This window comes from Protomyctophum parallelum (assembly GCF_964188405.1).
Source record: "Protomyctophum parallelum genome assembly, chromosome: 17".
Taxonomy (NCBI): Eukaryota; Metazoa; Chordata; class Actinopteri; order Myctophiformes; family Myctophidae; genus Protomyctophum; species Protomyctophum parallelum.
This window is the reverse complement of record NC_139719.1, coordinates 8,945,742-8,960,326: the sequence shown is the minus strand read 5'-3', so window position 1 is coordinate 8,960,326 and position 14,585 is coordinate 8,945,742. Positions and strand designations below refer to the sequence as shown.

Here is a 14,585-nt window from a genome sequence, read left to right as displayed (position 1 = left end):
GTCAACTCCGTCAGATGTTCGTCAACTCCGTCAGACGTTCGTCCCGTGATGTTTTTGTTAATTTCCAAAGAAATAGAAAATTCGATGTTAAATCTTTTGTGCTTATGTATTGAAACACCAACTGAAATGATACGTAATGATGATTTCTTTTTTTTTTACATGGTTTTCATGTTATAATATTGAAAATAAAGGTTGAAATGACGGATTTGAGAAATTGGATATTTCATAATAGTGTGATATTGGAACAAAACAATATTAAAATAATTGTATTACTTAACTTGATTACTGAAAGCCATTATAAGATAACTGAGGACTTTATATTATTGTTGAAATTATCAAATTAAATTAAAAGGGATTTTAGTGTGTCTGACGGAGTTGACATGAATCAGGTATTAAGTGCATAAATGTCCCATTTTAGAAAGAAATGTTATGCGAAAAACCTGTTCCTTCTCAAGATTGGTAGCTGAGACCTGTGTCTACAAATACATCTATTTGATTTGAATGTATCTTTGTAAAAAAAATCTAGTTTGAAAAAAGTTTTGTCCCTTATCTCAAGAATGGGTGATATATATATATATATATATATATATATATATATATATATATATATACACACACACACACACACACACACACACACACACACACACACACACACACACACACACACACACACACACACACACACACACACACACACACACACACACAATCAATAAACAGTGCTTCTCCTGGTAGTAGCCTTACAGTCTTTCTGTTCTGCAGATCTAAGGAACCAGCCTTACAGGAGGGCAGATGGTGGCAGACGCAGCTACAAGTTGAAACAAGGACAACAGCTTCATGTCTCCTCAGACATCTCCCTCTGAAACCCTCCACAAATGCCACCATGAACAAACGCCACATGGACTCTGGAGACTGGGTTGCCAACCATTTTGTCGAAAAGATCCCATCTCGCCAGGCCTGTTCAAAGGGCTTGGGGTGGGGGAGTGGGCATGGCTTTATGCTTTACCGTTTAGCCAGTATGGAAATGAACAGATGTGCACCATTAAATGGTTATGCATAAACAAACACATTGACACTTTTTAATGAAAATACTACTTTTTTTCATAGAACACAGTCGAGTATAGATTAACCTTAACCCATTCTGACCGGGCACCCATATTGGTGTTGGCATCATGTTATGCTTTAGCTATTGAAAAATAGCAGATCTACAAGCTCATATCGCGCCACCGAGTGGCTCGATACGAGCTTGTAGGTCTGCTATTTTTGAAAAAAATCGAAGAACGACTGACATTTTTAGAATCTGATCTCAGGTCAGAATGGGTTCGTCAGACCAGCGTGTGTCCAGTGGAAACCTCGTATGAATCTGATCTCAGATCAGAATGGGTTAAAGCAAAGGTATAACAATCAAGTCAAATCAAGCTTTATTTATAGAGCCCATTTAAAACAATCGAGATTGACCAAAGTGCTGTTGGAGTAAATGTATACGAGCATGTGGATACTCTCCCAAAAATACATTCTCACATACTCACCCATACCCGCAGGGGGGACCACTTGGACTGTTGCGTTACTGCATCTAGAGCAACTGCAACCCTGGTTGATTTTAATCATTTATATGATTGTAATGCAGTTTGCATTACAAATCATTACAGATCATAGACACTGGATGGAAGGTTGATCAATGGTCTAACATAAAGAGAGATTCATTGTGTATTTTATTCGTAGCTCAATCAAATTGTGCTATTCACCAGTGGTCTTTATGGTTGCATCATTTAAAAATACAACTGGAAATACACTCAAAATAATGTAGTACTCGTATGAATCGTGCTGATTAATTAGAAGAAAGACATAACGCCACAAGTGTTTTGTTTATTATTATTATAGCATTTTACATTTTCAGCTGTTCAACTGCTTTAAATTCATAAATGCTTTCTTCCATCTGTCCGGTTGTAGTTAAGGAGGAAGCCAGAAGTAGTTATGTATATTTAAATTATTTTTTAATATGGATGTGTATGAACCCTATAGAGCGTCGCAGTCCCTCCCCCTTTCAGAACAACGAGTGGCCCAGGAAATGAATCCCAATGCATTTTTCCCATAGGCATTTCTTATTTAATTTATTTAAAGACCTTTTAAGCGTCGTACGAAGCCAACTCTTGTCGTGACAAATCATGACAACACACACAATATTTTGGACCAAACAAATAATTACAAAGAAGAAAAACAACAAAAAAAGTGTTGTAACCTGCCGTTTTTTCTACTTTCTAATTCTTTGTTTGGCCCGAAGAATTGTGTGTGTTGTCATGATTTGTCACGACAAGAGTTGGCTTCGTACGACGCTTAAAAGGTCTTTAAATAAATTAAATAAGAAATGCCTATGGGAAAAATGCATTGGGGGAGGGACTGCGACACTCTATAGTCTTTGCTTCTGTTTTGGGGGATTGAACAAATAAAAACATATTATATATATGTATTTTTTTTTTAAATCATTAATGGTCTCATGTTTTTGTGTTTCATAGAATTGAGAAGAGGGGCTGCCACATAATAAAGCTGTGCAGCTGATAATATGAATAATGAGTTACAGTGGGGTTGGCAGCAACAGACACGATTCAATCGGTACACAGGGGTTGATCGCTTCAGTCTCTAGGGCCGATTCTAAAAATGCCTAATCCTGACAAGATTTATGCCATACAAAAAAAGATAAGAGCACCGCTCTTATCATACTGTAACATCATCATACATCACATTCCATGCTTTAACCGACAGACACACCTACATAAAGCCATGCAGCTCCAAATAGTATCTAGATTGCATGAAGGAGGCCAGACTCTCAAACCTCACCTTATTAGAAAGGGATGAGAGAAGGGTGGTCCTAGACATTTACCACTCTGCTCTGAAATTCATCACAGATGACCCATACTACAACACCCACCATTGCACTTCATACACTAAAGTGGGCACAACAAAAATCCAGCTCTGGTCTTTCAAGGATCAGCAAGGAGGTGGATATTTGAAAGAAAATCAACCAAGGTGGCAGATGCCTCAGCAGCGACTCAGTATTTGTGTGTTGTAGAAGATTTATTATGAGAGGATCACAAAGATATATATATATATATACACACACACAAACCAAACATACAATACTTAGGCCTACAAAACAAATACAAAGGCCAGATATCTGCCTCTACTCACTCACTTATTGCAGTCGGTCTAGCCTATGCATTTTGTAATAAATATTTGAAGTTTTTCAGAAAACTTAGGTCATGATTTAGCAGGCATTTTTAGATGCTAAATGGGTTTTAAAGCCGGGGGCCCCTGGGCCCCTGAGCCTGACAACTAATTCAAATGGTCAGAGCGGCTCGGCTCCATGGGATTTGCTGGTCAGGGACCAGGGTCCACCAACAAACCTTTCCTCCGAGGAGGAGGAACAGTCTCAAGAATAGCATCTGATCACAAAATACACATAACGTACGTATGAAAATATCGTATTATAGGATCTATAAAATATCATCCAGTGGTCCTCATTTAAAAGATGGAGTTAGTAACCAAATGGACCCTTATTAACTCTCAAGAGTTACAATTATTGTTAATCAACTACATCAGGGGTTCCCAAACTTTTTTGACTTAGGTACCCCTTGGGGGGAAGATTTTCTTTATTTGTAGGGTTCATTAAAAAATTAAAAATAAAGGAAATTATAAAAAATAAAAAGCCCCCCCCCCCCCACAAAAAAAAACGATTAATCGATTAATCGTTAATATTGAATTATACAAATCGATTTGGACACATTTAGACATCCCTATTCATTAGTACATCATATGCACGCAAACAAGTCTCACACAAATTATCTGGCCTGATTGGCCCAAGTCTTGAATGAGTCTTGCGAAGCTCTTCTTGATTGGCCCAATGATTTTTTTAGTGAGCATTGCTGAGCAAACGCTTCCTGGTTAGGCTCTGGTTAGGCTGTGGTTCTGCACAATCTGCAGCAATCGAGCATGAAACTTATCATGAAGTGGGAACAACAACTCGCTTGAAAGTATGATCAAAATGTCAGTCCGGAGCGGTTGTAGCATCGCTTTATTGGTTCTATTCGCTCTGATCGTCGCGGTTCATTGCAAGTTTCAAACTCTGGATCACTTGAGACCACAAGCCAGCGACAAGACCCAGAGAAGAGCCGTGGTGGAACTTCTGAAGCGCCTGCTGGGGGACAGACACCGAGAGTTCATTGTCTCTGTCAACAGAACCATGTCCAATGACAGTCTGGACGTGTGCGAGCTGCGCTCCGGTAAGAACGACAAGATAGTCGCCACAGGAAGCACCGGGGTGGCCGTTGCATCTGGAATCTACAACTACCTCAAATATTTCTGCAACTGTCATGTGTCCTGGTCTGGTGACCAGCTTGATGTCCCTCGTCCTTTACCCAAGATCACCGGCGTTCTACGCATAAGCACACAGCACAAGTGAGTTAGATAAACTGTTAGATCTCTCAGGTCTGTTATCTGTTACCTATATATGTATGTAATACCTCTCTTGGCCGCTTCAGGACTTCCTTGATTGTATTATTCACATCTCGAAACACCTGTTCATGCCATATACAGCTCGGCCTCGTATTACTGTTTATTTCTATTTATTGTACTGTATTCTCCATTTCTTTGCCTAAAATTAGTTGAGGGCTGGGGTGTGTGTGTGTGTGGGTGGGAGAGGATGATCAAGCGAACTGCATCTACTATACATGTATGTATACTGACTCTGTACTGTGTATTATGTATCTGTATTGTTGTGTATTGTACTGTAGGCCTACATGCAATCATGTTTTATCAGTGTATTGAACCCCCTGCCCTGGTGCGGGAGGCGGTACAGTGGGAAGTCAATAAGGAAGTGATGAAGCGAGAATTTCAGAGAAGCCAAAACTTAAAAAAAAAAGATAAAAAATACATCTGCATCCCAATGAGAGTGACGAGAGTGGAATAACCGATTAGGGACCCTGGGGTACCGACGTCCAAAATTCAGAAACAATAACCGAGGGTGCTGAAAGGGGCTAAAGTCAAGGAGTAGTCTGACCACATTGTTGAAGTAAAAACAACGCAAAGTGAAATAAACACAGTTTTTCATTCACATGATGAATGACTGACATTGTTGCTGCAGGGGTGTACGTGACCTAAAGTTCAGTTTAGTTTATTTATTTTGGTTATTGGTCAATACTGTTGGTAGCCTACACTCAGTTGCAAACTGTGAGGCCTGGGGCTGTGTGTTCTCGGCTTGATTTAAATGGAATCTTTTTGATGCAGTCCAAAGTCCAAGTGCTGTTCCAACTTCCAAAGTTCCATCCAAACTCCATCCAAAATGAGTGCCAGAATATACTGTGGGCCAAATGTCATGACATGCCATTCAGTCCTTTCTGTTGTGTTTTGTCTCGTAAAAGAAACAGGTTATAGCCGGGGAGCCACATGCCTAGCCCTGGAACATGACTGCCATGATGATTATCATGACAGTCATGCAGAAACATTGCCCTGTTTTTTGCGCTCGCTGCATTTACAAGATTTCCGTATATATAAAGATTCAGATTTCAAATATAAAGTACTCACAAAGTGTCCCACGGGTGTTAGTTAGTAGCAGCGCCAGCGATTAGAATTGCTGCGTCCCGTTTAATAAAAAGCATTTTTGTCCGAGCTCCCCGGCTACTTTTTTCAAACGGGGTTCGTTTGGGAAATCCACAGTTGCACACCGGGAGCGCACTCGCCTATTAGTCTGTATTGGCAGGGCGGTCAGCGTACCTATATCGAACACACCGAGTGCCACCCTCCTCCCGACCGATAGGGGCGCGTAGTTGAAAGCCAATGGCAAAATAACACCTCGGATAAAATTGCTTTTTATTAAACAACGCGGGATGCAGAAATTCTAATCACTGGAGCTGCAACTAACTAACACCCGTGGGACAAATTGTGAGTACTTTATATTTGAAATCTGAATGTTTATATATACGGAAATCTTGTAAATGCAGCGAGCGCAAAAAACAGGGTGAAGTTTCTTCATGACTCTCGTATGAATACGAGAGTCATGAACCATGGCTACCACATGCCCAAAAGCTCAACAGTTAAGGATTAACCTGTGATGTCATGACTCATGACATACTTTTTATTTGTTTTCTCTATTCACTCTGTCATTAGGTCCATAGAACGAGAGGCCTGCTCTGCCGAAAACATCACGAAAAAAAGTTATGGCCATTTTTGTATACCACACCATAGACAACCAATATAAGGCACAAATTCCCAAATTTCATCATGATTTAAGTAGCATGTGAGACAGTCATGTGACATGTCAAACTAGGGGGTTTTCATGATTCTGAATCCATTCCAAGCATTTGTTTTGCACGAAAAACACTCATTGGCCTAAAAACAGCCATAGCTGTCATCACAAATGTGATGAGGTCGGCACATTTGGGCACATTTTGGCAAGTGGCTATATGTCCGAATTTAGGCCAAGGAGTGTTTTTTGTGCAAAACGAATGCTTGGAATGGATTCAGAATGATGAAAACCCCCTAGTTTGACATGTCACAATTGTCACATGCTAATTAAAGCATGATGACATTGGTTGTCTATGGTAATAATAATAACTTGAATTTATAGCGTCTTTCAAGAAACCCAATGACGCTTTACAAAACAAAACAAAACAATCAAACTAGTTGCCAAAAGCCAGAGTAAACAAATGTCTCTTCAGTGCAGACTTGAAAAAGTCCAATGTAGTCTGACGAATCTCCAAGGGGAGAGAGTTCCAAAGGGCAGGGGCTACCATGTAGAAGGCTCTATCGCCGAGGGTCCGCCTTTTTTTTTTTTTAGCATATTATTACAGGCTTCATTTTACGTTCATGTTAGACCCGCGGAACGCTTTGTCCATATTTTTTACAGTCTATGGGCATGACATACATCACAGGTCCTGTCCAATTTTGGGCCTGTGGCTCCCCAGCTACTAGTCTTCCATACCATTAGAACAGGGCTGCCAACACTCCTGGATCCTACAGGACTCCTGCATTGTCATTTCTCCTAGATTTGGCGCCAAACTCAAAATTCACAGAACACAGGAACTTACTATATTAAAAAGTTTCTGGGGGAGGACCCTCAGCATGCAATCATTATCATACAGAGATGTTCACTTAAATAATGAATGGTTATTATTAAAGATGGGTCTTACAGTTCTTCAGTCATCAAATTAATTTCTGTAGGCCTACGTTTTGCATTTTAATGGCTGAAATGGCATTAGAAGAACTTGCATACTGTACATAGTACATACCTTTGTTCACATTTTATGCCTTTGACCAAGTAAGACTGTCAGATATGACGAGGCTAATTCGATGACGGCCATCTTAGATCTTACAAAGTACATTTAGTTGAGACAGTACATCAGCATAGGTAGTAATAATAATAATAACAACAACGAAGAGAAGAAAGATAAGGTCTGCACACTGGATGTTGCTAGACACCATGAACGTGATGTTTCGAGCCTCTTGGCTCCTCATCAGAGGCTTGAAACGTCACGTCCGTGGTGTAAAGGAACCATTTCTTTATTATTCTAACCTCTGCAAAGCACCTGGTTTTCAGTGAGTGGATGTACGTCCTTTATTGTGCTTCTCAATAATAAATAATAACAGTAAAATAATAACCAAAAATCTAGTGAAAAAACAAAACATCAATTGAGTAGCCTTGCTAAGCCTACGACTCCTGTATTGTATTATTTAGTGGATACATGTTTTAGGTGCAAGTGGTGTGCGCTATAAACATCATTGTATCCCAGGCCCTTCCACTGCATTACATTACAAAGCCAAACCCATGGGTGCGTTACAAATGGGGATCGTTGTCACACATGAGATTTTCTTGTTTATTGTTTGTTGTTTGTTATGTGAACACTTGTGCCATGACAGGGCCCTTTTAAAGGACCCTTCCCTTCAATTATCTGTCGTGCATTAGGTTCGCATCAGCTCACTTCAGTTATGTCATGTGCACAGTGGTTATATTGTAAAATGCATGCCATTGGAACAGTTTTTCCCATGGCTCTGTCGACGAACATGTCATGGTTTGGACTTTGGGTAAAACTAAAGGCGTATGTCAGCTTTTCTACTGTCTGTCTGCATGTTTTTTAGGTAGGTTAAATGTTTGTCATGTAATAAACAACTACATTCACTGTCATGTCCTCATACTTACAGTTATAGCTTCTCATGTTTTTTGATAGTGGATTTATAAAGACAAGTGAAATGTTACTGAAACTTATTCACACATTTTCAAGCAAGATAACAACCTAAATTCAAGTTTGTCTCTTGATTTTGCATTCTTTAGGTCTGTGAAAACTGAAACTGAACTGAAAACTGAAAAACATAGCAAATCTTTCTGTTGTAAACAACAGAAAAATAATAATAATAATTTTCACTTCACATACTGCTGAAAGGGAAAGAAAAAGGAAAACACTAAAAATGATAATACAACAGAAAAATACAGTTGTGCTGCAAGTAATAAATTGGGCTTAAGACAATTATGTTTGTTACTTTTTCCAGATTCCGATATTACCAGAATGTATGCACTGTCAGCTATTCGTTTGTGTGGTGGGACTGGCCACGATGGCAGAGAGAGATCGACTGGATGGCCCTCAATGGCATCAATCTGCCATTGGCTTTCACTGGTCAAGAGGCTCTGTGGCAAGAGGTAAGACATCCAGTGAGGTGTACATCATCTCGTTTGGGTGTGTTGTAGGCATGTAACGATATATCGTATATATCTATATTATCGATTTAGGGGGCTAGTGTGTGATGTGAAATGTGAGCTTTAGTCATATTCCATCATATTCAAGTGCTTTTGGAGAGAAATGTAGTAGAGCACTGTAGAGGGGAGCTGTGTGTGTCTGTGACTGTGCCCAGGTGATGATGGTCGTTGATGCTCATCAAGGAAGGCAATTATGTTTCTGCACTGTCAAAAGTAATGCTACTTCTTTTGCAATGTAGTTAAATAAAAAAATCTTGGGGTGGAAGATAAATTATATAAAATAAAATAAACTGTAATCTTTCTTTAAAATATATAAGTTTTTCAATATCGTGAAAATTCGTATCGTGAACCTCATATCGTGATACGAATCGTATCGTGAGTTGAGTGAATCGTTACATGCCTAGTGTGTTGTGATGATGTAACCCAGAGTGTAGTGGGAGGGATTATTCTGGGTCCCCAGAGCTGGACAGTGACCCTGGAACGCAGCAGCAGAGATACTAAGCTAAAATGCTCGCACTCTGCATCAGTGATGCCTGACCAGACTTTTGAGGGGCGCTAGCCCGTCCTATGTCCAGCTTTGAGGGTCTGTGTAAACTCAATCATTGAAGACAAAAGTGTGTAAACACAAACATTGAAGACAAAAGTGAGGACGCAAATTGTGATTGGCCAGAATTAGATGACATGTATGATGATAAGAGCGCCCCTCACTTCACACAGGTGTGATTTTTGTTATTCAATCTTGGCCAGTTCTTGGTGTCCAAATATTCTTAATTTTCTTTGAAGGTAGCATTCTGCTGTCATCATTCTCTAATAAAAACTTGCAAATAGCTTTGTTTACATAAGCAACATAACATGAAGGGATGGCCATGTGATGTTTAGATCCCATAAACTGTGGGACAGATGCATTGTAATTGACTAACTAATTGGTTACTCTCAATGCATTTCTTTTTGCATTGTTTTTCCTGAATGCTACATGGATTAGTGTGTTGTGATCTCTGCTTGGGACCTCTTGGACCTCCTGCTTGGGACTTTGGAAAGGAATCTTTGCAGGCTACGTAAAAAACAGTTGCATGAATGAGACATGGGTGAAAAACACCTAGAAAAACATTGATACATGATATGAGGGGCTAGGTGATCGATACAGTTTTGTGAATAATATGCTGATACTGATGCTGTTGTAGGAAAGCCCTTTCCCAGATTGATATACTGTCTGCTTGTGGCCATGTCGATTTAGATTTATAGTGGTGACAATCTTATGTTCTTTTACCAAAAGTGAATGGTGAATGCTCTGCTGACAAGTGCACCACAAAAACATTGGTTTCAATTCACACTGTCTTTCACTTCATTTTTCTTGCTTTTTGTTTATGGTCGTAGGTAGTTAATTATCTTTTGTGATGCAGAGATGTAGGATATACATGCTCTGATGCACATCCTCACAATTCTTGATAAAAATTGCAGTAATTGTCTCTTGAAAGAACTGAGGCTAGTACAGACTCTGATATATGACGGTAAGTTATTCCAAAAGTGTGGACCTCTGAACTAGATGGAAAAAAGATCAATGGATGCTCTGGTGTAGTAATTATGGATGTCGTTATTAAAATGGGATACATTTTGAAAACAGGCTGGGAGTAGTTTATGAATTGATTGGAATACAAAAAAATGCATATTTAATTTAGAAGTTTGTTTATATCAAAAATAGGAAGAATTTTCAAAGAGTGGAACTGGTGAATTTGCTAGAAAAAGTAATCCTTTTGATAAAGTGTTTTTGTAATAAAAAAATACAGTTAAGATTAGATATAAAATTACTGGCCCAAACCATGTTACAGTATGAAATATATGGATAAATCATTGTATAATATAAATTAATATGGGTTTTTCTAGACACAAGGTGGCATATTCTTCGAATGACTCCAATATTATTACTTACTTTGTTAGAAATAACAGTATATTAAACAGACATTTCACGCAGGAACGGCTTCATCAGGTTTATAGAATTATATACTGTGTGCAGACATGAATTTTCTTTACTCTGTTTTGTCACGTCATGAACATACTGTAGTGGCAAGAGCTGTGATTTGAGAGGACTAACAATGACATAAATACATGCAGACGAAGGTTCCTGTATCATGAAAGCTCAGAGTGCATTATCACTTGTCATTAGTTAATAAGTGCATTAAGCTGTAATTAGAAAACGGCTATTTTTGAAACTTTTTGAAAATGTGTGTCTGTAATAACGCTGTGAATTGGGACGCCAGGGTGTAAGTGTTTAACTTAAGAATGGTCGGCTGCAATATGTATTATGTAAACATTAAATTAAGTATAGTACGGTATGTGCATCCTTTTTAGGTTTATCGTGCTCTTGGTTTGAACCAGTCAGAGATTGAAGAGTTCTTCTCTGGGCCTGCTTTCTTAGCCTGGAATCGCATGGGGAACATGTTTGATTATGGAGGACCCCTAACGCAATCTTGGCATGTCAGGCAGCTTTATCTCCAGGTATAATATCACCTCATACAGCTTATATCAAACATTTAAATGGAATAATACTGTCATCGATGATTTTGATACCTAACCTTGACGTATGATTATCAGCTGGCCAAACATTTCCAAAATGTATGTTGTAATTCATTGTTTGATAATCATTTATCTGTCTTTCCAGTTTAAAATCTTGGAGAGAATGAGATCCTTCGGAATGATCCCTGTTCTGCCGGCATTCTCTGGCAACATTCCCAAGGGCATTCTAAGGTTAAAATAAAATTGTACAAACTGCCTGCTTCTGAAGATTATTTCACGTTGGCCAGTAAATATTATGCATCATGAAACTTGTATGTTTCAATATGTTTAAATGCCTGAACCCATATTTATTATAGTGATCTATTATAGTTTCTGAGGAATTCATATCAGCCTCACCCTTTGCAGCAGTAAACTGTATCTGAATTGGCTTTTCAGGTTGCATCCAAAAGCGAACATAACCAGACTGGGGCCTTGGGCTGGTTTCAACTGCAGCTACTCGTGTGCCTACATCTTGGATCCCCGTGACCCTCTTTTCCTCCAGATCGGATCTCTCTATCTGTCACAGGTGGTGAAGCAGTTTGGGACGGATCACATCTACAACACGGACACCTTTAACGAGATGATTCCTCCGTCCTCGGACACCGCCTACCTGTCGGCAGTCAGTCGTTCTGTCTTTGCTGCCATGACCGCGGGTGAGTACAGAATTCCGTGTAGACCCCAACCGATGCCCGATTTTTGGGTCTGATGCCAATCCATATTTTGGAGACTGCTTCAGTGCTAGACCATTTGATTACTGTCAGTCTGGCAGATATATCAGCCTTGCTCTAATTCTGTGAGACAGCAGTGAAGTTTTTTGGTTAGTATTACAAGCAGTAAATGTGCCATGGAAAGGCCTGTAGACGGTGCAGAGTTTTGAGTTCATAAGTTCAATAACTGCCCCAGTTTCATAACACAGGGGTGACACACTGCCCTATTGCCAACAAACGGCCCCTCTTGACCCCACTCATGTGTTGTAGCTATGTTCAAACTGTGCCTTTCTTCTCTCACATGCACAATTTTTGTCCGTAGTTGATCCGCAGGCAATTTGGCTGATGCAGGGCTGGCTGTTCTTTAGTGCCTCCGCATTCTGGAAACCGGCCCAGATTAAGGCCCTTTTGCAAGGCGTGCCTATTGGCCGTATGATCGTGCTGGACTTGTTTGCAGAGACGGAGCCCATCTTCTCCTACACCGAGTCCTTCTACGGACAGCCCTTCATCTGGTGTATGCTGCACAACTTTGGGGGCAACAGTGGTTTGTATGGCACAGTGGAGAGCATCAACTCAGGGCCGTTCAAAGCATTCAACTTCCCCAACTCTACCATGGTGGGCATAGGCATTACACCCGAGGGTATTGAGCAGAACCCTGTGGTGTACGAACTGATGGCCGAACTTGCCTGGCGCAAAGAACCCGTCAACTTGGCCAAGTGGGCATCACTGTATGCTTACCGACGTTATGGTAGCACAGATGAGAACTTAGCTGCTGCATGGAGGCTTCTGTTTGCCAGTGTGTACAACTGCACAATCCCACATTACAGAAATCACAACCACAGTCCACTAGTGCGCCGACCATCCTTCCACCTGAACACTGGTGTCTGGTATGACCCAGCTGAACTGTTCAGAGCCTGGAAGCTCCTTGTGGACGGGGCTCCGTCTCTCATGTCCAAGGAAACCTTTCGCTATGATCTCGTAGATGTGACACGGCAAGTCCTGCAGGATCTTACAACCATGTTTTACCTGGATATTTCTGAGGCCTTCCATTCACATAAATTACCTGAGCTGCTGACTGCCGGTGGCGTGTTGGTCTATGACCTCTTGCCCGAGCTTGACCGTTTGCTGTCGAGCGACCGGAACTTCCTGTTGGGGGTGTGGATTGAGCAGGCACGTTCCTTAGGACTGGATGAGAAGGAGGCTCAGCTCTACGAGATGAACGCCAGGAACCAGATCACTTTATGGGGTCCGGCTGGTGAGATCCTGGACTACGCCAGTAAAGAGTGGGGAGGCCTGATGGGAGACTACTATGCTCAGCGCTGGAGCATGTTTGTCAACACCTTGGTGGAATGCCTGGACAGGGGACGGCCATTTAATCAAGATGCATTTAACCAGGCCGTATTCCAGATAGAGAAGGGCTTCATCTACAATGGCAGAAAGTACCCCACCAAACCTGTGGGAGACACTTACGAGATTGCCCACAGGATCTTCCTGAAGTACTACCCACAAGCTATGAAGAGTAGTCACAGACTATCCAGACAAACTCTCTCTCCCACAATCTTTGACTGCTACAGAGAATCTGTATTTCCGCCTGGTAAATGTTGAGAACGAGAAGCTGTCATCTACTCTTTAGACAGGACCAATCACAATGCTATATTCATAAAAACAATATTTTAAAATGGCTTTAAAATATATTTTAGAATTAAAATTTCTGCTAAGGCAACTAGCTATATAGAATAATTTGGTTTCCAGTGGGAGTTATTTACGCAACTACAAAATGGAAGTGGGGACATGATGCGGCATCGCGTTTATGTTCTACTCGTTTTCAGAGCTTCCGAAGTGCAGACTGTTTGGCGGAAGCATTTGAAAATTGTGAGAGCCAACACATCTATCTTCTTAAGAGACACAAAGAGGCTATAGTGACTGGAAAGGCACCACTTGAGACTCAAATCAACAGCTCAATCAAAAACAATTACAAAGGGGGGGTGAAATTATGTTAAAAATGTTGCTGGTTCAAAATGTTGCTGGTTAGAAATTATTCTGTATTTTAAACAATTTGCTCTGCCATTTGTTTTTCAAAATCAATGTATTACTTTGGTATTTAAATGCACGTACAAATCAGAATGTTTTAACACATGACACGCAGAGAAGATTATTTGAATCGTAATCATGAAAAGAATTGTTTTCATATCATGTTTTCTTTATGGACAGCACATTTTGATTTTCCACAATTTAAATGTACAATTAACCAAAATAAGCGTAGAGTGTCTACTGTACTTACTTACTCATCATAAATATGTGGAAAATGTTATTTTTGTATTTTAATAATAAAACTAATAATATAAAATAAAAACAGTTATTTGTAACCTCAGGGAAGTCGGCATAATAATATTAGCCAACAATCTAATACTTCCTCCATGCCAGAGAATACAGCAGAGTACCTTCAGTGACACCTACTGTAGGCTAATGAGACTACCCTAGCTAAGAACCAAGTATGGTGGTGACCAGTCTCTCACAGGGAAAAAAAAGGTATGGAAATTATAACTGCCACTAAAACCCTATGCTTAGTTGACTGTGGTTCCCCA

The 14,585-nt window shown here is 40.1% G+C and overlaps 2 protein-coding genes across 2 annotated transcripts in view; both read left to right on the top strand.

The window, feature by feature from the left end:
* The window catches only part of fmnl1b (formin-like 1b), a 42,460-nt gene extending 41,328 nt beyond the window's left edge, over positions 1-1,132 (top strand). The window contains exon 26 of the mRNA XM_083786853.1: positions 766-1,132. Coding sequence (XP_083642979.1) covers positions 766-866 — 101 coding nt within the window. The 3' untranslated portion in view covers positions 867-1,132. The remainder of the gene's footprint in view (positions 1-765) is intronic.
* A 2,823-nt stretch (positions 1,133-3,955) lies between these two features.
* On the top strand, positions 3,956-14,576 carry naglu (N-acetylglucosaminidase, alpha). The gene is made up of 6 exons (XM_083786701.1): positions 3,956-4,455; positions 8,539-8,686; positions 11,090-11,236; positions 11,400-11,485; positions 11,690-11,946; positions 12,323-14,576. The coding sequence occupies exons 1-6, from the start codon at positions 4,034-4,036 to the stop codon at positions 13,603-13,605; spliced, it is 2,343 nt and encodes a 780-aa protein (XP_083642827.1). The 5' UTR covers positions 3,956-4,033; the 3' UTR covers positions 13,606-14,576.
* The last annotated feature ends 9 nt before the right edge of the window (positions 14,577-14,585 follow it).

What these genes read in the sequence shown, in the direction of transcription:
- naglu (XM_083786701.1), top strand. Translation starts at nt 4,034, where the DNA reads ATGATCAAAATGTCAGTCCGGAGCGGTTGTAGCATCGCTTTATTGGTT. An exon ending in CGCATAAGCACACAGCACAA is followed by an intron (nt 4,456 to 8,538) that starts GTGAGTTAGATA and finishes TACTTTTTCCAG; the next exon opens with ATTCCGATATTACCAGAATG. An exon ending in TCAGGCAGCTTTATCTCCAG is followed by an intron (nt 11,237 to 11,399) that starts GTATAATATCAC and finishes CTGTCTTTCCAG; the next exon opens with TTTAAAATCTTGGAGAGAAT.